The sequence below is a fragment of the Podarcis cretensis genome (genome assembly GCF_951804945.1).
Source record: "Podarcis cretensis genome assembly, chromosome: 13".
Lineage (NCBI taxonomy): Eukaryota > Metazoa > Chordata > Lepidosauria > Squamata > Lacertidae > Podarcis > Podarcis cretensis.
This window is the reverse complement of record NC_137182.1, coordinates 21,373,610-21,401,105: the sequence shown is the minus strand read 5'-3', so window position 1 is coordinate 21,401,105 and position 27,496 is coordinate 21,373,610. Positions and strand designations below refer to the sequence as shown.

General features: G+C 47.1%; 2 protein-coding genes across 3 annotated transcripts in view; both read left to right on the top strand.

The window, feature by feature from the left end:
• Positions 1-27,496, top strand: part of ITGA3 (integrin subunit alpha 3) — a 138,504-nt gene that overhangs the window by 87,339 nt on the left and 23,669 nt on the right. The window lies entirely within an intron of this gene.
• PDK2 (pyruvate dehydrogenase kinase 2) lies at positions 618-25,853 on the top strand. Of its 2 annotated transcripts, XM_079949841.1 has the most exons (12): positions 618-842; positions 4,868-5,009; positions 10,742-10,813; positions 11,955-12,139; positions 13,114-13,203; positions 15,279-15,356; positions 15,900-15,929; positions 19,426-19,502; positions 20,773-20,871; positions 21,310-21,417; positions 21,522-21,635; positions 23,957-25,853. In XM_079949841.1, the coding sequence occupies exons 1-12, from the start codon at positions 722-724 to the stop codon at positions 24,095-24,097; spliced, it is 1,257 nt and encodes a 418-aa protein (XP_079805967.1). In that variant the 5' UTR covers positions 618-721; the 3' UTR covers positions 24,098-25,853. The 2 variants fall into 2 exon arrangements, with proteins under 2 accessions (XP_079805967.1, XP_079805968.1); XM_079949842.1 differs by lacking the exon at positions 15,900-15,929 and having other exon boundaries at positions 619-842.

The following is a 27,496-nucleotide window of genomic DNA, read 5'->3' as shown; positions in this document are numbered from 1 at the left end:
ACATACAGCAACAGTGTTCTGTGTTGCCTAGGCTCCTAAGTAAGTATGATGTAAGGCCTGCTAGCCTGCTCCCTAAAATATGCATTTCTATAGATAGGGTGCCTGCATTCTGCATGTGCAAATGGCTTTAGATACCTATTAGGGTCCATAAATTACCATATAGCATATATTCAAGCCAAAAAACAGCGACAATTTGTTGTTGACAAAGGACAGCTGGACATACCAAGGGCCCCATTGCTTTCAGTAGCTTAGGGCCTCATCAAACCTAAATCCGGCCCTGAATATAATAAATGTAAGAAGCGACAAAAATGCAATTACAAATCGGACGACTTCTAGAACAGCACCTTACGACGACGGCAACAATAACAGGCAGAAAAAGGAAGGGCTAAATCGGCGTGTCTCAAGCGGGGGGGGGGGCGCACCGGAGCCTCCCCCTTCCTTTTCCACGTGGTGCGATCGCCTTCCCATTGGCCAGCCACGTCTTGGTTTTTTTCCGCCGCGGCCGCCCGTCGGAGTGGGTGGGCGGGCCCACGCCTCGGATTGGCCGGGAGCAGGCGAGGGCGGGGCTGTGCCTTTCCGGGGTTGGCGGCTCCTCCAGGGCTGTTGCCAGTCGCTCTCTGAGCCGCCCGAGAGTGCGGGTCGGCTCTTGCAAGGCGGGAGGGCCGCTGAGTTGGCCTGCCGGGGCCTGGCTGGTGCCAGTGCAGCCGCCGCCGCCGCCGCGATGCGCCTCCTGCGCTGCCTGCTGAAGGGCCATTCGGCGCTGGCCGGGGCGCCCAAGTACATCGAGCACTTCAGCAAGTTCTCGCCGTCCCCGCTTTCCATGAAGCAGTTCCTGGACTTCGGTGCGTGGACGGGCAGAGGGAGGCGGGCAGGCAGGCAGGGGAAGGAGGCGCATTGACCCACCAGCCGGGTCTCCCTGCTGTCTCCAAAAATAACAAGCCAATCCGCACAAATGTGTGTTTAAATCTCTTTGCATCTGCTCTGTTGCTACTTAAACAACAGCGACAGACAAGAAGTTTATTTTAATGGTAAACAAAAGGGGTGGGAAGCTTTGGTTGCGTTTCTTCTTTGCTTTTGCTCCACAGATTATTAATTTTTTTTAATGGTGAATTCAGAGGGAGGGGGAGTTTTGGAGCACATTCCTGTCTTGCGAGTGCAAGGAATGACCTGATTTGAGGGGGGTGGGGACTTGCTCCCAGGTAAGTGCATCTAGAGTTGTAGCCACTGGTTGCTGCACTGTTTTTCTTAGCTGCCTTGGGTGTTTTGTGGGATAATATGCATGATCTAGGGAAGCGAGAACCGGCTGTCCCCCACCCTCCTGCGCCCAGCTAAACTGGTTTAAGGACCCGCTTCTCCTTTTGCCTCCCTAAGGTTTGACATGGTGGTGGTCTTGTGCAAGTGTGAGTAGAAGCAAGTCCTGTTGAGTTGAGTGGAATTGGCTGCCAGGTCAGTTTGTCTACAGAATTGCCACCTTGTAGATCAGTTGTGGCTCCAACAGTTCAGTGTAACCAGGTGAATCATGAGATGACCTCAGAACACCTCTCCTCTGCGTAAATACCAAGTAACACTTTAATCTGGCTCTCTGAACAGCATTCCCTATTTACCTATGGAGGAATGTCCGGCAGCCGGAACAGGTGACCTTTCCTCTTGTTTGTTTGTGTGTGAGAGAAGATTGGGAGCACAGCTCACTTTGTGTGCAGAAGGTCTCGGGTTCAGTGACATCTCCAGTTAAAAGTTTATATAAGTAAACATTCCTATGCACATGCAACTCACCACCCCGCCGCCATAAGCGTGCAGCCACCCAACTTTCCTCAAATTTAGCCTGTTCTTTGCCTCCCATGCAGTCCAGTAAATCCCTTCCTCCTGCGTGCTCCCATGCCTTTAACACCCACACCCATTTCCACAACTAGATACTTCAGGCTGATCTATGTGCTTCCACAAGTCACAGAGTGCACTTCCATAGGTAAATATGTCCTGTGTGTCTCAGATAAATGTGGTAACCCCCAAAAGGGGTCTGCATTGTTCCCGTTTCTGTACGTAAACATTCTGTTTTGTATAGAGTTCTTGTGCCCTTCCTTGCCAATCCATTGCCATGGTTCTGAGAGATTTGTGATGTGCAGAAGGCTCTGCTTAAATGCGGGACCAGTGTTTCCTGGGGGCTAAAAGTGTATATATATGAACTAGGGAATTGCTGCATTCAGCCCCCTACTCCCCCCCCCCAAATTGTCATTTGGTTCAGCAGTTTTACCTGCAGGGGGCTAGTATAGTTTCAATGCTGCTAAATGACCCAAATCTGAGTGGTGACGGCATCACCGTGTCCCTCTATCCACAAGGTTGCAAGTCAAACACCTGGACTAAATCTGGGCTGGTACAACTTGTAAAGTTCTGTTCCCAGCAGTGCCCCTTTTGCCAGGATTGCTCACTCGTCCACCTGGATTGACATCTCCCCAGACACACTGCTTTTTTGAAAGGACATCAGAGATGAATGAGAGGGAGGGCGCAGGACGGACAATATTTCCAAGTTCCCTGATGGCAGAAGCGATTCTTGTGAATTGCAAAGACCTTGCCTCCTCGCTCTGGGTTTATGCTGCTGAGTTGGGAGGGGGGGAGTTTTGTGTGATGCCCTCTGAAGGATATGAAGGACAAGCGGTGCTGATTGGGGGATCCTCAGCGTCAAGACCTCCCTTAGCCCCACTTGCCAATGGTTTTTTTGGCCAGTTCCCCCCTCCCTCCGTTTTCCCTGCAGTGCTTCATTCCAAGCCTGCGAGGATGGTGTCTGACGCTCTTTTCAAAACAGCAGGGCTAAATAAAGAACTCCGCACTCTTTGCCTCGGTAGCAAACGGAAACATGCACAATGGATTCCTTGTCTCCCTTTCCAGCAGTTGCTTGCACAGCTCAGCTTGCTGCTTAGTTCTTTGACCTGTGTGCAGGTTTTCTTCAGGGGAGAGTTTGGATGGAAGGGGGGGGGGCGGTGGGGAAAACCTTTGGATGTATGGGGCCCAGCTTGCCTTCTCCTACATCCTCTGCTTGCTTTTCTGTCTCCTCTGTTTGCTGAACAGTTCCCTGTTTCCCTGTCCTTGCCCAGCGCTCTCACCTTGGGTTCTTCCTCCTTTTTTTGACAGCATAAATTGCTTCCACACATCTGCTTCAGTAATAAACACATCACGTCCCTGCTGTCTGCAGACCTTCCTCCTGTTAGTAGAGAAATGCCCTGTTTCCATACGGTTTGATTTATAGAATTCAGAGGTGGCAGGGCTTGGAAATAACACCATCCAATCCTGTGTGTGTTTTTGGAAAGCTGGTTCCCGACCTCCACCCCGTGCTTCTTACTAATGCTTTGCAGTGGTTTCTGCTTTTCTTTTTTTTTAAGCTCTCAGGACTTTTGTAAAATAAGTCGGGTATTTTTTTTTTTTAACCACCTTGGATTTCAAGGTCAAGCTGCGCCACCGAAAACAAATTCCAGCAGTTGCATGTGAGGGATTAAGGCCTGCTATGCTAATTCATTTGCCTGGGAGTAAGACGCGGGTGGCGCTGTGGTCTAAACCACTGAGCCTCTTGGGCTTGCCGATCAGAGGGTCGGTAGTTCGAATCCCTGTGACAGGTTGAGCTCCCGTTGCTCTGTCCCAGCTCCTGCCAACCTAGTGTCTGCGGACAAACGTCGGCTCCCTCGGCCAGTAAAGCGAGATGAGCATCACAACCCCAGAGTCGTCTGTGACTGGACTTAACTGTCGGGGGTCCTTTACCTTTTAAGATCCTTTGAACTGAAGAAGACTTACTTACGAGTAGATGTGGTTAGGTTTGTGCTGCTTTTCTCCGTTCCTGCGCTTCCATCTACCCCAGGAAGTGGTTTTCTTCCCCATTGAGTAAGGGAACACGGAAAGCATTGAAATCTGAGGTAATCCATAGCAGATGTTGGAAATCCACCCCAGAAATGGAGCAGTAGCAGCTGGGTGGATGGATTTGTCAGCAGCTGAAATGGCAAAGTGTGTGGCTATACAATATCTTGGTGCCTGACCATTTGGTTTCTAAATCTTGAGCAGAAACTTGCCCCCCTTTTCTTTGCAGTTTGTTCTCTACAATCATGAGTCTAGCAACTTTCAAGGAGCAGAGCCTGAGCAGCTAGCTTATTCCGTGTTCGTTATCTTACTCCAACATAGCAAAAGCAACAGAGAGCTGTTAAGACACCTTAAATACTAAGAGCGTCACCTGAGCTTTCCCTGATGAGAACCTTTGTCATCATAAGTATGGAGGGGACAGTGAAGGAAGATATATAATTTGTGTGTGTTTGTGTGCGCGCATGCATGCATGTTGCGCTTGTAATACTGTAGGTACATGGGAACATAGTTAATTGCAGGATCTGGAACAGGCATAGGCAAACTCAGCCCTCCAGATGTATTGGGACTATAACTCCCATCATCCCTGACCACTGGTCCTGTTAGCTAGGGATGATGGGAGTTGTAGTCCCAAAACATCTGGAGGGCCAAGTTTGCCTCTGCCTGATCTGGATCTTACAAGGCTAGAATTTTATAGATTATCCTCTGATTAGGGGGCCTTCGTTGGGGATCGCAGGCTGGTTTGCAATAACTTTCCAGAGTGGCACCTGGGATCCTGACGAGGGTTCAAATCCCCACCCGACATAAAGCCTTGGGCCGGTCGCTGCCTCTCAGTCTAACCTACCTCACAGGGTTGTTGTGGGGGCTATTTGAGGAGAGGGAGAACCCATGCATAACACCTTGAGCTCCTGGAGGAAAAAAAAAAGAAGGGATAGAAACGCAGCAGTCAAATAAATAAATATTGGCTGGCGTAAGCTTTTCCATGGGGCGTGCGCCAGAACAGCTGATAGCAGGGTGTGTGGTTTTTTTTCAGGATCCAGCAATGCCTGCGAGAAGACCTCGTTCACTTTCCTCCGCCAAGAACTCCCTGTCCGGCTGGCAAACATCATGAAGGAAATCAACCTTCTCCCAGACCGTGTGCTCAGCACCCCTTCCGTTCAGCTGGTGCAGAGCTGGTGAGTCCCTTCTGTTTATTTAGATGCTTATGGGCAGATAAAATCACAATATATAAAAAAACACCATACACAATAAAAACAAGAGCAAAAACAAACTAATAATACGCTCCCTCCCACAGCACATTTAAAAGTGCATCGGATGTCAGTCACCCTACCTGAAGAGGAACAATTGCTGCCTGGCACCTAAAGGTGTATGATGAAGGTGCCAGCCAAAACTCCCTGGGGAGAGCATTCCATAGACAGGGAGCCACTGCAGAAAAGGCCCTGTTCTTGTGTTGCCGCCCTCCAGTCCTCTCATGGAGGAGACACACGAAGATGGGCCTCGGAGGATGATCAGAGGTTCCTTTATTATACAGCCTGCCAAACCAAAGTGACTTTCTAGCCCTGGAGGGGATGTTACTCGGCTGGAGGGATAGGTCTTCTGGCTCGATATAAGGCAGTTTGACAGTGCCTGGCACCCTTTAGCAGTTGCCTGGGAGCTTCTCATTCACAGGGCTCTTTTACAGAGCCATTCTGCACAAGTCTACTCAGAAATGTAAACTCGGTGTTCATCCTCTGTGGCCCTTCTTCGTGTGCCTCCTCTGTGTAAGGTCTGGATCTGGTAACATGAGAAGGGTCGTCTCTGTGGTGGCTCCTCGTTTGTGGAATGCTCTCCCCAGGGAGGCCTGCCTGGTACCTTCATTATATAGTTTTAACCTCTGGGCAAAAATGTTCCTCTTCAACTAGGCCTTTGGCTGATTAATACTCTACAGCCTTTTAAATATGTCTGGGCAAACTGAGGTTTTCTTCTTGTTGTTTTGGTTTAATTATTTTCTTGTGTTTTGTCTTGTATTTTATTCTGTCAACCACCCTGAGATCTTTTGATGAAGGATGGCATATAAATTCAATTAAATAAGTCAATCAATCAATCAATCAATCAGTCCTGTTCAGTTCAAAGGGGTTTACTCTCGAGTAACCCTGTGTAGAAGGGATGCGGGTGGTGCTGAAGGGTTAAACCACAGAGCCTAGGACTTGCTGATCAGAAGGTCGGCGGTTCGAATCCCCGCGACAGGGTCAGCTCCCGTTGCTCGTTCCCTGCTCCTGACCACCTAGCAGTTCAAAAGCACGTCAAAGTGCAAGTAGATAAATAGGTACCACTCTGGCAGGAAGGTAAATGGCATTTCCATGAGCTGCTCTGGTTCACCAGAAGCGGCTTAATCATGCTGGCCACATGACCCGGAAGCTGTACGCCTGTACCTGATGGGAGTTGGAGTCCAATAACATCTGGAAGCTCACAGGGTCGCTATCCCTGGCCTACACAGATAAGAGCGAGATGATTTTTTAAATGCACACAAACAATGGCTGGAAAGACAAACTCATGAACAGTGGGGGACAGGTGGCCACAAAATGCAAGGAAGCACAGTCTGTACAGTGGTACCTCAGGTTAATAACTTAATTCATTCTGGAGGTCCGTTCTTAACCTAAAACTGTTCTTAACCTGAGGTACCACTTTAGCTAATGGGGCCTCCCGCTGCCGCACGATTTCTGTTCTCATCCTGAAGCAAAGTTCTTAACCCGAGGTACTATTTCTGGGTTAGCGGAGTCTGTAACCTGAAGCGTCTGTAACCCGAGATACCACTGTACATCTTTTTAAAACTCTGTGTGTGAGTCGTGATATACCAAAAGACAAGCCCCGAAGAGAAAAGTTTCTCTGCTTTGGTTTTTGGATGCCAAGATGACAATTCTACACAGGGTTAAAAGGTAAAGGTAAAGGGTTGCGGCGCTCATCTCGCTTTATTGGCTGAGGGAGCCGGCGTACAGCTTCCGGGTCATGTGGCCAGCATGACTAAGCCGCTTCTGGCGAACCAGAGCAGCTCATGGAAACGCCGTTTACCTTCCCGCCAGAGCAGTACCTATTTATCTACTTGCACTTTGACGTGCTTTCGAACTGCTAGGTTGGCAGGAGCTGGGACCGAACAACAGGAGCTCACCCCGTCACGGGGATTCGAACCACCGACCTTCTGATCGGCAAGTCCTAGGCTCTGTGGTTTAACCCACAGTGCCACCTGCATCCCTCCACAAGTGCTTACGTTTCAATAATTGAGTTGTCAAGGTGCTCCCCCCCTCCTTTTGCCTTGGAAGCACAGGCTTTTTGCAATCTCTCAAACCGAAAATAGGGCTGCCGTTCTTTTCTCTTTTTTTGGTGGTAAGGGGGCAGCTCTGAGTTAGAAGGACCGGTGGTTTTGGTGGAGATCAGGGAGCTGTTATGTGAGAAAAACAAGAAACAGCAGAGGGAGCCACAGATGTTGCTGGACTACAACTCCCATCATCCCCTGAATTACAACTCACATCAGCTGTGCTGGCATCCTGCTGTAAGGGGACTGGCTGCTTGGGGCCATGTAGATGTGTTTAGGAATAATGATTTGGAGTACATAGGATAACACAGTGTTTTTCTTGCCCTGATCTGCAAAAGTGTGTCTGTGTCTCAGAGTGGAAATAGGTTCTAAGCAGGGTGGATTTGATTTAAATCACTAGTCATTAAGACTTGATTTAAATCACTAGTCATTAAGACTTGATTTAAATTACTAGTCAGTAAGACTCGATTTAAATCATTTTTTTACAGATAGACTCACTCTTACTAGTATAATCTTAATATTTACAACCAGATGAAGGTTTCATTTTTGGAATAATAAATTTTCAGAGTAGTTTTTACAGTTATATCAAAAATTACTGATTTGGTTATACTGTTAGAAATACATAGACAGATAATTATGAAATTATTTTCAGGTTTAATAAGTTAACTCTTTATTTGGACAACTTTTCCGCTGTACTTTATCGGAAGGAGAAAAACAATCATTTCCTTAATAACAATTTAAACAATTTATTTAACTAAAACAGTAACATTATAGCATATGTATCCATGTTTGTTAACTGATGTGGTTAAACGTTGCTGTTTTTTTTTAAAAAAAAAACAGACTGAGTTTTAGCACACATGAAAAACTTAAAACAAATACTTATTCCCTGATGAATAGCCTCTGGACTATAATGTAACTTAAATAGAAAACTATCTTTAGAAAGATTTTTCCTCCAAAAGCATTTTATTTTAAAAATACAATTTAAATTTTAAAAATCTGATTATTATTTTTTTAAAAAATCATTGATTTTTATCCACCCTGGTTCTAAGGCACCGAGGAGGGATGTGGCATGTCTCAATGGGGTTGGGGAGGGATTGTCTTGTAGTTTCAAACGCCCAGATTGTGCTCTAAAACACTTTCAGCAGCTGTGAGCCTTTGGGTGGGTGAACCTGGCGGCTGACTTTTATACAGTGGTACCTTGGGTTAAGAACCTAATTCGTTCTGGAGGTCCGTTCTTAACCTGAAACTGTTCTTAACCTGAGGTACCACTTTAGCTAATGGGGCCTCCTGCTGCCGCCAGGCTGCCGGAGCACGATTTCTGTTCTCATCCTGAGGTAAAGGTCTTCACCTGAGGTACTATTTTTGGGTTAGTGGAGTCTGTAACCTGAAGCGTTTTTAACCTGAAGCGTCGGTAACCTGAGGTACCACTGTAAACATACAAGGGAACAGGTGAGGTCTGTGCTTGGAACCTGATGCCGCAATAAATCTGTTGGCCTTTAAAGCATCCATCGCCAACCCGGTACCCTCCACATGCAACTGCCAGCAGCCTCAGCCAGCAGAACGGATGGGCATTTCTGTCCAGGTACATCAGGAGTGCGGCAGGTTGGCAAAGGATGCTTCACGGTGCCACAACACTCTGTTTTGTTTTCTTGCTGCGGCACACTCACCGTACGCGTCCTCAGAAAAGTGTAGCACCTTGTCAGATTCGGTTCTCGAGGAAGGAAGATGCTTGGCCAATTGCATGCCTGAGTCTTTTAACTTCTGTTTCCCTCATTCCCCTCCCCCCCCCCTTTTTAGGAAAGGGTTTTTGTTTTTTCACTTCGCCTGAAGGTGCCGCTGCTTTTAAGCGGCTTGCACGAACTTTGTCCTACTTTGAGGGAAGCACGTGATGAGGGACTGTTTGTTTGCTTCGCTTCGCCCTGTTCTCAACATCCCTTCGCAGTTGCCGGAGAAACGCGGCGTAGGAAAACCGCGATTCCCCCACTGCAGAGCAAAGCAGCAAGTTGATTGTAGCAAACCCTCTCTCCCTCCCTGCACTCACCCAGTGCCCAAGCTGGCGTTGAAACCTGCCTGTTTCCTTATCAGCGCCTCCCTGCTACACTTTGTTATTAATAAATATGCTTCTTTCCTTCCATGCAGCCATCTCTCTTTCTCTCTCCGCCCCCCACTTTTGTTTTAAAAGTTCCATTTGATTTCCCACAGATCAAAACCTGAAGGAGAGATGCAGGTGGAATATAGGTGATGCTGTTGTGCATGTACATTCACACAAACACAAATACAGTCATACCTCAGGTTACAGCTGCTTCAGGTTGTGTTTTTTCGGGTTGCGGACTGCCGAAACCCAGAAGTACCAGAATGGGTTACTTCCGGGTTTTGGCGGTCGTGCATGCGCAGAAGCGCTAGGTTGTTCTTTGCGCATGCGCAGAAGCACTGAATCTTAACCTGCGCGTGTGCAGACGCGGGTCGCGTACACTGTGGGTTGCGAACTTGCATCCCACACGGATCACGTTCGCAACCCGAGCGTCCACTGTACGCATTTACAGTGGTACCTCGGGTTACATATGCTTCAGGTTGCAGATGACTCCACTAACCCAGAAATAGTACCTTGGGTTAAGAACTTTGCTTCAGGATGAAAGCAGAAATCGTGCTCCTGCGGTGTGGAGGCAGTGGGAGGCCTCATTAGCTAAAGTGGTGCTTCAGGTTAAGAAAGGACCTCCAGAATGAATTAAGTACTTAACCCGAGGTACCACTGTATAGATATATACATAGAATCAACAAATCTTAGAATTGTAGCGTTGGAAAGGACCATGAGGGTCATGCAAGTCCACCCCCTCCCCTGCAAGGCAGGAATCTTTTGCCGAACGTGGGGCTCAAATCTACAGCCCTGAGTGTAGCTCAGTCAGTAGAGTACGAGACTCTTGATCTCAGGGTTGGGGGTTTGAGCCCCATGTGGGGGAAAAGACTTGAGGACCCTCGCAATCCCTTCCATCTCTATGATTCTTTGATTCTGTGGTCTAAAGATATGTGTCTCTCCTTTAGCCTCTTGCCCTAACACTAATAATAATAATAAGAAGAAGAATTTATTTTTATACCCCACCCACCTCGCTGGGTTTCCCAAACCACTCTGGGCAGCTCCCAACAGAATATTAAAAACACCACCTAACATTAAGAACTTCCCTAAACAGGACTGCCTTCAGATGTCTTCTAAAAGTCAGATAGTTGTTCATTTACTTGACATCTGATGGGAGGGCATTCCACAGGGCGAGCGCCACTACCAAGAACGCCCTCCGCCTGGTTCCCTGCAACCTCATTTCTCACAGGGAGGGAACGGCCAGAAGGCCCTTGGAGCTGGACCTCAGTGTCCGGGCTGAATGATGGCGGTGGAGACACTCCTTTGGGTATACTGGGTTGAGGCCGTTTAGGGCATTAAAGGTCAGCACCAACACTTGGAATTGTGCTCGGAAATGTACTGGGAGCCAATGTAGGTCTTTCAGGACTGGTGTTATGTGGTCTCGGCGGTCTTCACATACCCAGTCCATGAAGGCTGCAGGCAACTCTTCACAAACTTCTTCTCCATCCAAGTAGTCCCTACTCTTCTTTCTCTCTTCCTTCTACCAGGTACGTGCAGAGCTTGCTGGACATCATGGTGTTCCTGGACAAAGACCCTGAGGACCAAGGGACGTTGGGACAGTGAGTTTGGGTTTTTTGGGGGAGGGAGGAGGCTGTTGAGCACAGCGCATACCAGAACCCCACCTCAGAGCATCACTGCAAAGCCACTTTTTATGTGACATCTTTCCTGCATGGAGAATGTCAACAATCTTGTCTGGAGTTGTTGCAGTATTGGGCTTTGGTCTGCTCTCACTGGAACGTGACTTGGGAATTCAAAATAATATTTTGCTTAAATCAATATAATTTAGCTTTGCTTGGGAAGCAAAAGGTTTGTAAAATTGCATAGAAATCATTCAAAATGATTGACAAGTACTTGCAGTTATGTATTAATATTTTCAGAAGGTAAAATTAAAATCTGAAAGCGGTTTTATGTGCATCTTCATCAGACATAGACCTACCACAAAAATAATAGCAGATTGTTATTCCTCACACCCCAAAAAACATACAGTGGTGCCTCGCAAGACGAAAAGAATCCGTTCCGTGAATCTCTTCGTCTTGCGGTGTTTTCGTCTTGCGAAGCAAGCCCATTAGCGGCTTAGCGGATTAGCGCTATTAGCGGCTTAGGGGCTTAGCAGATCAGCTGATAAGCGGCTTAGCGGATCACCTGATAAGCGGCTTAGCGGATCAGCTGATAAGCGGCTTAGCGGATCAACTGATAAGCGGCTTAGCGGATCAACTGATAAGCGGCTTAGCGGATCAGCTGTTAAGCGGCTTAGCGGATCAGCTGATAAGCGGCTTAGCGGCTTAGAAAAAGGGGGGGAAGGGGAAAAAACTGCAGGAACTCGCAAGACATTTTCGTCTTGCGAAGCAAGCCCATAGGAAATTTGTTTTGCGAAGCACCTCCAAAATGGAAAACCCTTTCGTCTAGCGGGTTTTCCGTCTTGCGAGGCATTTGTCTTGCGGGGCACCACTGTATTTTAAAGACCCCTCATAGAAGGAATCTGCAGAAATTATGTTTAACACCCCCCACCCGCCAATGAGATGCCCTAATGAGGCAGGGTGTGTGATTTTCCTCTAGCACACAGTGAAGAGTAGGAGACCTGGGCCCTTGTCTAGTCAGAAAAATTTGAAGGACGTTGTTCTGCTCTCAGACAGAAGACCTACCTCCTGTTTTTGAGATTTATTCTTCTCCCTTCCTCCTTTGTGGCCTGTCTCCTACCAGATTCACGAACGCCCTAGTCACAATCCGTAACCGCCACAACGACGTGGTCCCCACCATGGCACAGGGTGTGATCGAGTACAAAGAAGCTTATGGGGACGACCCCGTCACCAACCAAAACATCCAGTACTTCCTGGACCGCTTCTACCTGAGCCGCATTTCCATCCGCATGTTGATTAACCAGCACAGTGAGTTCAGTGGCAGCCATCTTGGATTCCTGTCCAACCCTAAACCTCCTTGTTCCTGGTCTGTAACACCGCTTCTGCAATTCCTTTTTCTTTTCTTGCTAATTAATTTTTATCAGTTTTCAAAAAAATTGACGCATTTACATCCAATTAATACAATTCAATACAAATCTAAAGTTGTCTCCCCACCCTGTTTTTCGCAGCAGTTTCCTTCTTTCCCTTTCTTGCTGTATCATAGTAGTGGCGCTGTGGTCTAAACCAGTGTTTCCCAACCTTGGGCCTCCAGCTGTTTTTGGACTACAACTCCCATCAACCTTAGCTAGCAAGACCAGTGGTCAGGGATGATGGGAATTGTAGTCCGAAAACAGCTGGAGGCCCAAGGTTGGGAAACACTGGTCTAAACCACTGAGCCTCTTGGGCTTGCCAGTCAGAAGGTTGGCGGTTCGAATCCCCGCGATGGAGTAAGCTCCCGTTGCTCTGTCCCATCTCCTGCCAACCTAGCACTTCGGAAGCACACCAGTGCAAGTAGATAAAGAGGTACCGCTGTGGCGGGAAGGTAAACGGCATTTCCGTGTGCTCTGGTTTCTGTCATGGTGTCCCGTTCTGCCAGAAGCAGTTTAGTCATACTGGCCACACAACCCGGAAAGCTGTCTGTGGACAAACACTGGCTCCCTTGGCCTGAAAGCAAGATGAGCGCCACAACCCCATAGTTGCCTTTGACTGGACTTAACCACCAGGGGTCCTTTACCTTTACTTTTTACCTATATACTTCCCAATCCTTTACTTAAAACAGTTTAAATTTTTATTCTTCTGCATATCCTGGGGCCTGTCACTGCCTCGAAGTGAAGTCGCCCATGCGTGGAGCAGCCCAACCCCTGTTCCTGGTGTTCCAGGATCTCCTCACTCCTGTCCTGTCATGGTTACCACATGCCATGGTTTCTGCCTTTGTTTACTTCACCCTTTCCCCCCCCTTACAGCCTTGATTTTCGACGGCAGCACCAACCCGGCCCACCCCAAGCACATCGGCAGCATTGATCCCAACTGCAACGTCTCAGACGTGGTCAGAGGTCGGTGGGCTTTTATCTTCTGCGTCTCCCCCCCCCCCCCCCTTTCTGAAAATGAATGAACTGCAGCTAAAATGCAGCGGAACCTCGGTTTTTGAACGTCTCCTTTGACAAACATTTTGGTTTTCAAACGCTGTACGGTGGTACCTTGGGTTACATACGCTTCAGGTTACATAAGCTTCAGGTTACAGACTCCGCTAACCCAGAAATAGTACCTCGGGTTAAGAACTTTGCTTCAGGATGAGAACAGAAATCGTGCTCCGGCATCGCGGTGGCAGCAGGAGGCCCCATTAGCTAAAGTGGTGCTTCAGGTTAAGAACAGTCTCAGGTTAAGAACGGACCTCCAGAACGAATTAAGTACTTAACCCGAGGTACCACTGTAAACCCGGAAGTAAATGCTTCAGGCTTTGAACACGCCTCAGAAGTTGAACATGCCCTGCAGCTTCCGCATTGTGTTTTTCATATTGAGGCTTCCGTTTTGAATTTTTGAATATTCCAGAACTCGAACGGTCTTTCAGAACGGATTACGTTCGGAAACTGAGGTACCACTGTATTATATTCATTTTTCACATAGTCTAGTCCTTCCCCTGCTCACCCCCCTAATATTCTTAAGAAGGTCTCTTCTCTTCAGTGAGCAGCTGGAAGTAGGGGAGGAAAACGGTCCTTGTTTCCTTTCACTCTGCAGTTTTCATCTGAAATCTTTGGCGCAGTACTGCGCCCAGAGTTCAGAAACTCCCCTCGTTAATGAAATTCCCTGTCGCAAAATGTGCCTAGAACAATGGGAGTTTCAAACATGGCCCTCACCTGAGGGCAGTGAGGGGGTTTGCCACATGAGAACAGGCCATTTCAGGAGTCTGTGGAATTCTCTGGCGCCGTCCTTGTCGACGATTTCCTTGTTGTCGATTTCCACACCAAGCTAAGACTTTTCCTGTTTACCCAAGGCCTTGGGTCAATTAATGTTGCCTCATTTGCAACTGTCTTCAAGGGCAGCCCCACATGCAATGCTTGGTGGTAGTCTAACCTGCAGGTTACCAGGGGCACAGACAACCGAAGCCAGGCAGTTCTTTCATAGCTGAGTTTGAGTGTTCCCAAAGAGCAAATCAAAGGGAAATACCAAGAGAAGCGGAGAGAGAGTCCTCCGTGGCAAAGAAGCAGAAGCGATACAACTCACGTTGCCTCCTGTTTCTCTTTTATTACTTGACGAATGGTGATTTTATTACCTGGGGGGGGGGGCAGCTGGGTCTTTAAGGGGAAGATCAGGAAAAAAATACTCCCTAATCCCATCTCCTAGCAGCCATTCCTGGTAATTCATACCAGCGTGCAGCAAAACCATTATGTTAAAAGAGTTCCAAAAGCAGACTGGGCTAATTAGATCTAAAGACTTGTTAAAACAAGATTTTGAGTCACGTACCGGACTGAAGCGGGACGCGGGTGGCGCTGTGGGTTAAACCACAGAGCCTAGGACTTGCCGATCAGAAGGTCGGCGGTTCAAATCCCCACGACGGGGTGAGCTCTCGTTGCTCGGTCCCTGCTCCTGCCAACCTAGCAGTTTGAAAGCACATCAAAGTGCAAGTAGATAAATAGGTACCACTCCGGCGGGAAGGTAAACGGCGTTTCCGTGCGCTGCTGTGGTTCGCCAGAAGTGGCTTAGTCATGCTGGCCACATGACCTGGAAGCTGTATGACGGCTCCCTCAGCTAGTAAGGCGAGATGAGCGCCGCAACCCCAGAGTCCTCCACAATTAGACCTAATGGTCAGGGGTCCCTTTACCTTTACCGGAGACTGACAAATTGATAAAACGAAGATGGACAATCAGAATTATGAAATTGGAACCAACAAGCAAGAAAGCAAAATGTAAATAAAAGATATTACCTCAAGAAACCAGAACATGAGGAGTCCCTGGAAATTATTTAATTTGGAATTTATAATTGGTGAAAAATGTATATGATATGATTTGATCTGATTTGTTAAAAATTGGAAGATTTTTACTGGAAAATGAATACAAATTATAATTATTATTATTTAGCATACTGTGCTCCTGCAGCAACCTAAAATGTTGGGTCTCTCTTCCTGCCGCAGATGCTTACGACATGTCCAAGCTGTTGTGTGACAAATACTACATGGCTTCTCCCGACCTGGAGATCCAGGAAGTGAACGGTGAGTCCTGCAGAGCCAGAAGGCAGGGCGGCAAGATTGAAAAGAGGGTTCATTTATAAAGGAAACATGGGTGCTCCGGTGGTGTCTAGGCCAAGAGCTGGTGGGCATCGATGAAGGCCGTTGTCCTAACTCTGCTTTACCTGGGAGCAAGCCTGTCGTACTCAGCAGAGCTTACTTCTAAGTAGATATGATCAGTACTGTGCTTGCAGGCCAGCTGTGGAAGGTCCTCTCGACTGCAGACAGGTTTCGCAAGGCTTCCTGATAAACAGAGGTGTTCCTCCTCCACCTGAATATGAGGCTCATAATCATAAACGTTGCAGAGACGGGACCTTAATTTACGCTGGAGTGTAATTTTGGGGAGATGGGCTTCGTAATAGCATTCTGACGGGTGGAAAATGCCCCAGGGTAGTCTGTTTCTGTTTTGGACTTCGAAACTTTCTCTCCAGGCTTCTCTTTTTAAATGAAATAAAAGAGAGAAAGTCCATCCTTTCAGCTTGTAGAGGAACTCTTGGCCTCATTCATTTCCTCCCCCTTTTAATTCAGCCTCTGGAACAGGACCTCACCCGTGGCCTAGTAAGTAAATCATTCAGTCAACAGGCTGTCCTGAAGGTTAGCATTGTGGCTCAGTGGCTAAAGCTTTGCTAGAATCCTGGCTTCCTTCCTTGTGGCTTTTTTTTAATCGCCTCCTAAACCAAACGATAGCAGCTCCCGTCCCTTTACTTGGCGGCATGGCATGGAGAATTCAACAGGTGCAGCTCTTTGCAATGTGGAAATCGGAGTAATGGGAAATCCTAGTTAACAGACAACTTAGAGTAGATGCTTAACTTATCTCCTTCATCAAGACTTAGGGGCATGTTTGCATTTTTATTTTTTTATTTTTTTGCATTCAGGACTGAATCGGTTCAATAAGGATATTGGTTTTGCCCTTTTCCAGCATTTTCTAATAAATACAGAGCAGCCTTTTGACAGAACGCCAATACTGATCTTGAATTAATAAAAGACAGAAAAACACAAGCTCTCGTTTGCTATTTTTCAGTGGTCATTTGCAGTCAAACAATCTCTCCCTCACAATTATGCAGCCCATCGTGTTCATTCTGGAAGGAAGAGCCCTACAATTTATTAACAATAGGTCTCTTTTTTCTGGGTCTGTGGTGGGAGATAAGCAAGATAAACTAGACAGGGGCAGATAGTGGTTCTGCTTCTCAGGTATCACCAAGGGGTATACAAACCACTTTCATCGCCCATGTATTAAAGCATCCAAGTTCCACTAACTAACAGCAGGCAACCCCGATTCACGTAGGAGAAGTCTGTCAAAAACTATGAAGCTACAGTGGCTAAATTGAGCGAGCTTCCATGTTCATGAGCAGTATACCCCAGATTTGAGTTTGAATGGTAGGGCTGTTGCAGTCATGCTTGGCTTGTGGGCTTTCCAAAGTCATCTGTTTGGCCCACGATGTTGGATTGGAGGGATCTTTGTTGTTGTTTTTTTATAATATTTTATTAAATTTTACAAAAAAGAAAAATTATAATAGAACAACAAACATCAAAACACTGACAAATACCAACATTCAAATTACATAAACCAACAATCAAGACACAGCCAAAAAACGGAAAAAAGAAAAATATTACAAACCTAAAAAAAAAAACTTAAGGAAAAATTAACATAAAAAAGAAAAAAGAGCTCTTTTCAAATTCATATCCTTCATAACCTTATTTTCCTGACTTCCACCCGCCTTCCTTTCTTGTATTCCACTTTAAAATTAATTTAGCAAGTTCATTCTTATTACTTTATCCTTTAAAAATTCCTTCACATATTATATTGTTCAGATTTTCGTCCAATATCTATCCCTTCTTTCATTCTCTTATTTATCTTATTCACTAGAACCCCTTCGTTTCATTTCAATGTCCTCAACATTCAAAATTTTTACAATGTTTTTGTAGGTAGTTTTTAAACTTCTTCCAATCTTCTTCCACCTGCTCTTCTCCTTGATCTCGTATTCTGCCAGTCATTTCTGCCATTTCCATGTAGTCCATTACTTGCATCTGCCATTCTTCCAAGGTGGGTAGATCTTGTGTCTTCCAGTGCTTTGCGATGAGAATTCTTGCTGCTGCTGTAGCATACATAAAGAAAGTCCTATCCTTCTTTGACACCAATTGGCCAACCATGCCCAGGAGAAAGGCCTCTGGTTTCTTCAAAAAGGTATATTTAAATACCTTTTTCATTTCATTTCATTGTAAATCATCTCCCAGAAAGCCTTGATCCTTGGGCACGTCCACCAAAGGTGAAAGAATGTACCTTCAGTTTCTTTACATTTCCAGCATTTATTATCAGGCAAATGATAAATTTTAGCAAGCTTGACTGGGGTCATGCACATCATTTTCATAATATTTGGATTGGAGGGATCTTTGGTCTGTTTCAGCGGGACTCTGCCCAGGATGGTAAAAGCATTTAGCCCACAAGTGGACCCTCCCAACCATTCAATAGTATTTGGGGGGAGGGAGAGTCCAGCTCATGAACAGGGAACACATATCAGCACACATTTGATATCAGACAGCCAAACGGTTGCATTCTGCCACTGAATAAATGTGCATAACCTCCAACGCTGCTTTATATTAGCTTGCAAAAATCTGATGGTTCTACAGCAACTAGAATTACGTACAGTAGTACGTTGGTTTTTGAACAGTCTAGTTCTCAAACGTTTTGGCTCCCGAACGCTGCAAACCCGGAAGTGAGTGTTCCAGTTTGCGGACTATTTTGGAAAGCCGAACGTCCGCTGAGGCTTCTGTGGCTTCCAATTGGCTGCAGGAGCCAGTGGTTTCCGAACGTTTTGGAAGTCAAACAGACTTCCAGAACGGATTCCGTTCGACTTCTGAGCAGGGCCGGATTTAGGTTTGATGAGGCCCTAAGCTACTGAAGGCAATGGGGCCCTTTATATGTCCAGCTGTCCTTTGTCAACAACAAATTGTAGCTGTTTTTTGTGTTGAATATATGCTATATGGTAATTTATGGACCTAATAGTTCCATACACAACACAAAACACTGTTGCTGTATGTAGGTTTTATTTTATATGTTTTTTATCTTATATTTTGGAAATGTACATCTTGTTGTTTTTTTCCTTTAATTTTTTGGGGGGCTCCCAAGAGAGTGAGGCCCTAAGCTATAGCTTGTTTAGCTTATATGTAAATCCGGCACTGCTTCCAAGGTATGGCTGTAGAAGTATTTGGGGATTGTGCTTGTGGGAAATGGGAGCAGTTTTGTGCATGTCGAAGTGTGTGTGGGGTGGGGGGGAGAGGACTTGTGAAGAGCAATAGAAACGCTGACATGTCAGCCGATAAAGGTAAAGGGACCCCTGACCATTAGGTCCAGTCATGGCCGACTCTGGGGTTGCGGCGCTCATCTCGCTTTACTGGCCGAGGGAGCCGGCGTACAGCTTCCGGGTCATGTGGCCAGCATGACTAAGCCGCTTCTGGCGAACCAGAGCAGCACACGGAAATGCCGTTTACCTTCCCGCCAGAGTGGTACCTATTTATCTACTTGCACTTTGACGTGCTTTCAAACTGCTAGGTTGGCAGGAGCAGGGACCGAGCAACGGGAGCTCACCCTGTCGTGGGGATTCGAACCGCCGGCCTCCTGATCGGCAAGCCCTAGGCTCTGTGGTTTAGACCACAGCGCCACCAGCGTCCCAGTGTCAGCCTGATGGGGAGCTAAAAGAAGGAAGTCTTGGAGGGCTCCCAGCCAGCCAGGGGAAAGGCTTTGGGGAGCAGGGAAATGCAAGGAGTCTCCTCTGCTTGTGAGGCCTTCTCTGCTTGGTTGAGTAGCTGAGGCGTCCTGTATTTTGGCATGACGGCATTAGGGGTGTGGCGTCTTGGGGGCAGCACCTGACATGAGCCAGAACATCTAACCTTGAACATGGAATCTGTGTGGCTAAAGCAGCATTTTCTGAAAACTGGCAGGTAAATGCAGCAGGAAGCATGGGTGACTTGCACGTGGCGGGTTGGTGGAAGGGAAGGTAGAGAATAGCAGTCGTTTTGCTTTTAATGACCTCTCCTCTCCTCTCCTGCTTCCTAGCTAACCACCCCGACCAGTCTATCCACATGGTCTATGTCCCGTCTCACCTGTACCACATGCTCTTCGAGCTGTTCAAGGTAATTCTTCCCTGCAGTTTTGATAGTAATAATAATACCTGAAGGAGCGTCTCCACCGCCATTGTTCAGCCCAGCGCTGAGGCCTTCTGGCGGTTCCCTCCTAGTGAGAAGTGAGGTTACAGGGAAGCAGGCAGAGGGTCTTCTCGGTGGTGGCGCCCTCCCTGTTGAACACCCTCCCATCAGATGTCGAGGAAATAAACAGCTCTCTTACCTTTAGAAGACATCTGAAGGCAGCCCTGTTTAGGGAAGTTTTTAATGATTGATGTTTTATCGCTTTTTAAATTATTGTTAATATTTTGTTGGGAGTTGCCCAGAGTGGCTGGAGAAACGCAGCCAGATGGGCAGGGTATAAATAATAATAATTTATCTATTTATTACAGTCCAATAATAGCCTCATTATAACAATGCCAAATTATAATACAATTACTAATACCAGTCATTGGAAGTCCCTCTTTTCGTCGCGTATTCTGGCATGGGAAGTAGTCTTGTTACTTTTGATAAATCAAAATCACACTTAGGAGATTCATAACCATTTTTTTAAAAATTCTCAAACACACATGTCTCTTTAATACAATAAATATTACTGAGCAAACAAGCAATTGGAGGAAACCAATTGCTGGAGGATTTCCAGTAGAATCCTAATCCCTTCATGGATCCATAACGAGTTGTTGGAACGGGCCTGTTTGAGTTACCTTGATGACAGTCGGCCATTTCCCCACCCGTATTCCTTTCCTTGTCGTCCTTAATAGCCGACTGCTGAGGTACATTCTAACTGCAGGAAGCAAATCTGTGGCAGTTGGGTGTTCCCTTTTAGGGGCGTGAAGCTTAATTCTTCCAAATTTATTCAGCGAAGGGTCTTAAAAAATATGCTTCTAGGTGTGAGGAATTCCATTCTTCTGTTACTTTTGTGGTTGGACAGTGTTTAGCTTGCTAAGTCTAGGTTTGATGAAGAATCACCTAAGCTGCTTTTAGAAAACCAAGTAATTTTGATTTTACCTTCTGAAAATGTCAGGTCATGCTAACTAATAATAATATATAACTGCAAGTACTTGGGGATCATTTTTAATGATTTCTCTGCAATTTTACCTGCAGTTTACTTACCAAGCAACGCTAAATAATATTAATTCAACCAAAGTGTCTTTTGAATGCCCAAGTCTTGTTGCAACATTTTTTGGAATTTGAAAGCTGAAATACTCAACCCAGTGGGGCAGGGAGGTCTGGTTTAGAAAAATCTGGCTAAGGGAGACCTCGTTTTTCCATTGTCTTCCAGAACGCCATGAGAGCCACCGTAGAAAGCCACGAGTCCAGCCTTACGTTACCGCCCATCAAAGTGATGGTGTCCCTGGGCCAAGAAGACCTCTCCATCAGGGTAAGCAGGGAGACTGGGAAGGGAGGAGTTTCAGAAGGAAATCGTTGAGAAGGAGTGGCCGCCGGGACCACATAACACCAGTCCTGAGAGATCTGCATTGTCTCCCAGTAAAACTTTAGGGGAGTTTTTAATATCTAATGCTGTATTGTTTTTAACACTCGATTGGGAGCTGCCCAGAGTGGCGGGGTATAAATAATAAACTCAGCCAGATGGGTGGGGTATAAATATGTTGTTGTTGTTGTTGTTGTTGTTGTTGTTGTTGTTGTTGTTGTTGTTGTTGTAAACTCAGCCAGATGGGTGGGGTATAAATATATTATTATTATTATTATTATTATTATTATTATTATTATTATTATCGTCATCATCATCTAGCAGCAGTAAGTGCCCCCCCCCACCCCATCACAATTGATGCTATTTCCCCTCCCTGTCTTGGAGCAGATGAGCGACCGCGGAGGTGGGGTCCCTCTGCGCAAGATAGAGCGGCTCTTCAGCTATATGTATTCCACAGCACCCAAGCCAGAGTTGGGGACCGGAGGGACGCCCCTGGTATGTGCTCTTAACTGGGCCCAGAGTGGTGGGAGGGAAAGAGAGAGAGAGAGAGAAGACCATTTACTAACCACACTCCTGTCCTTTCCTCCTGCTAAAACCAGGCAGGCTTCGGGTACGGCTTGCCAATTTCCAGACTCTACGCCAAGTATTTCCAAGGTGACCTTCAGCTCTTCTCCATGGAGGGGTTTGGGACTGATGCTGTCATCTATTTGAAGGTGAGTTGGTCTCGTCCTTTGTCTTCCTTCCCCCACCCGCAAATGTGACTTTCTTCTTTTGGGTGCTGACCTGGTTTCTTCACATACTGACCCATTGAGGAGCTGTTCCTTTCCTGCTTCTCAGGAGAGATGAACGTTATAATAATCATAATAATAATTTATTATTTATGCACGTCAGAGTAAATAGGTACCCCTCTGGCGGGAAGGTAAACAGCGTTTCCGTGTGCTGCTCTGGTTCGCCAGAAGCGACTTAGTCATGCTGGCCACATGACCCGGAAGCTGTATGCCGGCTCCCTCAGCCAATAAAGCGAGATGAGCACCGCAACCCCAGAGTAGGTCACGACTGGACTAATGGTCAGGGGTCCCTTTACCTTTACCTTACATCTGGCTGGGTTTCCCCAGCCACTCTGGGCTGCTTCGAACAGAATATTAAAATACAATAGTCTATTAAACATTAAAAGCTTGCCTAAACAGGGCTGCCTTCAGATGTCTTCTAAAAGTCTGGTAGTTGTTTATCTCTTTGACATCTGGTGGGAGGGCGTTCCACAGGGCGGGTGCCACTACCGAGAAGGCCCTCTGCCTGCTTCCCTGTAACTTGGCTTCTCGCGATGAGGGAACCACCAGAAGGCCCTTGGAGCTGGATCTCAGTTCCTTTTAACATGCTTGTCTTTTTGTGGATCTCTCCGCAAGACGCTGTAGTTGCCGTTATTATCATGATCAATTTGGTTTCTTTACCCCTCTGTTCATCAAGGTCCCAGGGCACAGGTTGCCACAATTTAAAATCCAGTATTAAAAGCAGATTGAAACAATATTTCTCAATCAGGTAAATTTTTTAAACCACAAGGAAGCAGTGGCGTGGTTAACACGGCCAGGTAATGAAAAGCGTAACACGCGTTCGAAACGAAAGCTTAGGGATGTTCGCTCTGCAGGCCATCTGCTTTGGAGCAGCTCAGCTGAGCCAAGGCCCAAGGACTTGTGCACCTTATGCTCCTGAGGTCATTTGCCTTGGAACAAAACCAAGGGCAGAGAGTCCACGAGTGACATCAGTTGGGTCATTGCCTCATAGTGCCTATGAAAGTGGGCGTGGTAGGGAAAGCCACTTCCGAGCACTCGTAACCTTTCTGGTTAGGTGGTGGCTTAAAGGATGGGCGTTAACTTTGCCACACGTGTTACAGTGAGGGGGGAAAGTATTTGATCCCCTGCTAAATTTGCCCGTTTGCATAATTTTAATGGTAGGCTAATTGTAGCTGTGAGAGACAGAATAACAATATTTTACTGGAATTTAGTCTTGTAGCCCAGTCCAGCCTTGTGCTGGTCTACAATCTTGCCCCTGACATCCTTGGACAGCTCTTTGGTCTTCGTCATGGAGGCTACTTTGGAATCTGCTGGATTGATTGCTTCTGTCGATGGCTGTCTTTTGTACAGGTACTGTAACGAGCTGGGATTACAGGTAAGACCTCTCCCTTACAGCAGGTGCTTCTAATCTCAGCTCGTTACATGCAGTGAAGATACCAGGTAGCCTGACTTCTGGCTGGTTGATAGGGGATCAAATACTTATTTCACTCATTATAGTGCACATCAATCTCTGACTTTTGTCTTCTGGGTTTCTGGGGTTTTCCCCGGTTGTTGTTCTGTCTCTCACAGCTACAATAAACCTACCATAAAAATGATGGGCTGGTCATTTCTTCATCAGGGGGCAAACGAGCAAATTTAGCAGGGGATCAAATACTTTCCCCCCTCACTGTACTTTCTTCCGAAAGCCCTGGAGTGTCACTAGGAATTCCAAAAGAAGCCCAGGCGAAGAGGACCTTTGTTTTGGATGCATGTTTGGGTTAGGAGAACCTCTACAGGAGTTTTTGTGACCCTCCTTCAGCTGTTGACTCTGCACAAGAACTCCATATGAGTCTCCTGTTGCTATTAAAATAGGGACTGTGGGAAGGCTGTTACTTTTTCTGTCTCTCCCTCCCCACACATACCTTAAAAAACACACACACACACACACCCCAAAGATACAACCTGGCATTGGAAAAATCTGTACTGCTACAATGCCCATCTCCCTGAGCCAGTTTGGCCAGTGGCTGAGGATCATGGGAGTTGTAGTCCAGCATCTGCAGGGCACCACACTGACTCTCCCTTTTGGAGTGAGCTCCCCAACTTGCAGGGCCCACAATGGTCACCTGGTGGTCCCTGTGGGCACTGCCAGGTACAGGGGGTTGAAGGCACGGTGAATTGGGCACTTACAGCCCATTGGAGGCGCGTTGGCTGTGCACCTGGCCCTGCTAGGAGCCCCTCATCCCACACTGCTTTTGTCCCTTTCCCAGGCCTTGTCAACAGACTCTGTCGAGCGGCTTCCGGTGTACAACAAATCGGCTTGGCGCCACTACCAGACCATCCAGGAAGCCGACGACTGGTGCGTGCCCAGTACGGAGCCCAAGAACACCTCCACGTACAGGGTGACCTAAGACGGAGACTTTTGCTCGCTCGAGGGAACGGTGTCTCGACGCCCGGCCTCGTCGACGGAGGCACTGAAACTTTGGGGCGGGAAAGAGAAACACGGGATGATCATCACCAGCACAAACCCACCTCGTTCTGCAAGAGCTCGTGGTTGGCCTGGCCTGTAGCCTGGCAGCTTCTCAGATTCGATTTTTGGAAGTACGAAGCCTAGATCTCCTTCACAAATATTGCCACAGCCCCGCATGGAACTTCTCCTCCTTCTCCTTGCCCCTCAGAACTGCCCTCTGGCCTAACCGATTGGAGTTTGCCTTCTACGAGTGGTTTGGATCATACTTAAGTGTTTTGCACACCATCTATTATTATTATTATTATTATTATTATTATTATTATTATTATTATTATACCTTAAAATGGAAGAGCTTAAAGGATTGGGCACTTAAGAGTTAGAGAAGAGTCAGAAAAGGATGGCAGAGCAGCTGGCGCATGTGGGGTGTGTTCGTTTCCTGACATGGCGGACAGAGGGGAAGTGTCATCTATAGGCAGATATACCTATTGAAACGAGCAGGCAAGTTTGAGAAAATTCAAGGCCACCCGGGTTGCTACTCAACGCAAGCAGAAGAGGGAGGGCAGCTTCTGGTACACAGAAACCCTTGCATTACATTCTGTACCTTTCCCAACGTGTATGACTCCCCAGCTAGGGAGGACGTGACATGAAAGAGAGGCCGTTTGAACTGCGGGTTGGGTAGGTGGGAGATGGGTACCCAGACTAGGGGCAGACAGACTGTAGGTGTGCAGTAGGATCTGTGCCAGCGTTGGAAGGAGATCTCAGAATTTCACTGGTGGCTCCCTGCTCAGTCGGCTTGTCTGCCCACCATTGGCTGAAATGGTTCCATGGCTGAGTGCAGATCTGCTCCCAGTGAGGCTCATGCTGACATGCTTCCCTTCGTGGTGGGGAAAAAAATCTGGCGCACCCTGTTTTCTGCGAGCCAAAGCGTTGCCCCCGAACGGGGTGGGCAGTTTGGGGGAGCCTTGCAATGCCAGAATTCCCACGTGATGCTTGCAGGAGCCACACGGAGCTGCTAGGTCGCTTGAGGCGCTGTAGCAAAGCCTTGTGGGAAAAACATGGCGGCGTAAGCAACTGGGCCTAGTTCAGTGGGTTGTGGTGGGTGAGGGAGAGGCTGGGGTGGGAAGTGTTGAGGGCTTCCCCCTTCGGTGGAGCAAGTGGGGGTCTCTGCCCAGAGAAGAAAAGGATTGTCTCCTCGACTATGGTGCGTGGAAGTGATAGGCAGGAGTCGCTGTTTGCAGTATTGGTGCCCAGTTTGGGAGGTGCGAAGACCTCCTCTGCCATTCCTCCTTCCTTCTCCTGTAGCTCCTGCCAGGGTCCCTCATTTCTGGTCCTCATTCGAAGCAAATGGGAATGGTGATGGGTTTGTGGGCAAAGCGTCCCCATCCGACTCCTGCCATTGCTTTCCATTTCGATCGCTTCCCCAATTCATCTAAGCAGGAATTGCCTGCGCCCCTCCCCCAAATTCTTCTGATCTCACCTTCTGGCTCCCCAAGCAACTGCCAGACAGCCTTTGCTTGGAACCTCCTGCATGGCACACTCTCGAATTGTCTGGAAGTTTCCATGTATATATATATATATATAGATAGATAGATCTATTTTATTCTCTGGGTGGAACCACGGACACACAAAAACTGCCACAGTATTCTTTGCTCGCTGACGAACCATCGGGGGAAAGAACCATTAAATTTTAAACCCTACCTCCCTGGTTGTGTGACGCGTTGCTTCATTGCGGATTGATCTTTTGGTGTTGGGTTTTTGTCGCCCCACGTTTACTGACTTTTTAAGGAATTGTAGAATAGAAGAATGCTCCCTTAGAGTCTTGGTTCACCCCCTTTTGCTTTTGAAGCTCAGACTTGGATTCTGTCCCTGAAATGCCCTTGGCTAGCAAGATGCAGGTCATTGGACAGATTCTTGGTCACTGGTTCCTGTAATGGCGCTTTCCCCTTCTCTTTGGTTTTTGAAAGAAGCAGCCGCTAGGGTTGTCGTGTGAGAAACACAACATTATACCTCAAGCTGCGTGTTCTCATCACTTTCCTCTGTGCTTCGTGGCTCGAGGAGCTGCAGAGTGAGGGCTCCATTAGGTGTGGCAGAAAGTGGCAGCAATCCTGACATTATTAGGACATGGCTGTAAGGCTTGCAAAAATGGCACCACCTATTCACCGTGTGTGTGTGTGTGTGTGTGTGTGTGTGTGTGTGTGTGTGATGAATGTATTAAGCATTGGCTCAAACCATGGTTATGTTTGAGTAATCAAAATCATCTCTCCGAAAGTCTTCCCATGTGGTAGAGCATCATACAGTGGTACCTCGGGTTAGAGACGCTTCAGGTTACATACGCTTCAGGTTACAGACTCCACTAACCCCAAAATAGTACCTCAGGTTAAGAACTTTGCTTTAGGATGAGAACAGAAATCGTGCGGCAGCAGCGGGAGGCCCCATTAGCTAAAGTGGTACCTCAGGTTAAGAACAGACCTCCGGAATGAATTAAGTTCTTAACCTGAGGTTAAGAACAGTTTCAGGTTAAGAACGGACCTCCAGAATGAATTAAGTTCTTAACCCGAGGTACCACTGTAAAGGCTTTTGGAGCGATGATGTTGATATACCCTGGTGCCACGTGGTGGACCTTTTCATGAAAAATGGTTTACAAATTGTTTTAAGAGGATGAATGATGTTACAGTCAAACCTTGGTTCCTGAACGGCTCCATTTTGGAACATTTCGGCTCCTGAACGCCGAAAACCCAGAAGTAAATGTTTCGGTTTTCGAACTTTTTTGGAAGCCAAACGTCTGACACAGCTTCTGCTTGAGTGCAAGAAGCTCTTGCAACCAATCGGAAGCCGCGCCTTGGTTGTTGAACGGTTTGGAAGCCGAATGGGCTTCTGGAATGGATCACGTTCGACAACCAAGGTTTGGCTGTGTATATTGATCCAAGCAGGCATTGGGAACACACACAGGCACACACACGGGCAGTGGGCAATGCAAGTGAACAAAAGGCCTGTCCAGTAACGCACGAGAGCCGCTGGGGCTTGCCGGCTTCTCTGGACACCTGTGATAGTTCCGTTGGCAAGAAACACAAAAATACATGCAAGTATAAATACCCACCCCTGTTATCTTAGAGACTGAGATCATATGGCCTTTCCAATGACGTCGGACTCCTTTGGCTCTAGCTGACATTAGCAACGGCCAGGAATGACTGGCGTTGGAAGCCCAGCACCATCTTGAAGGACACGCTGTCTCCCATCCTGCTTAGAAACTGGGACAGTTTGATGATGCAACATTCGGGCATGCAGAAAGATCCATGCTATTGATATCCCATATAGTTGGGCTCCTTCGGTGAGGATTGAG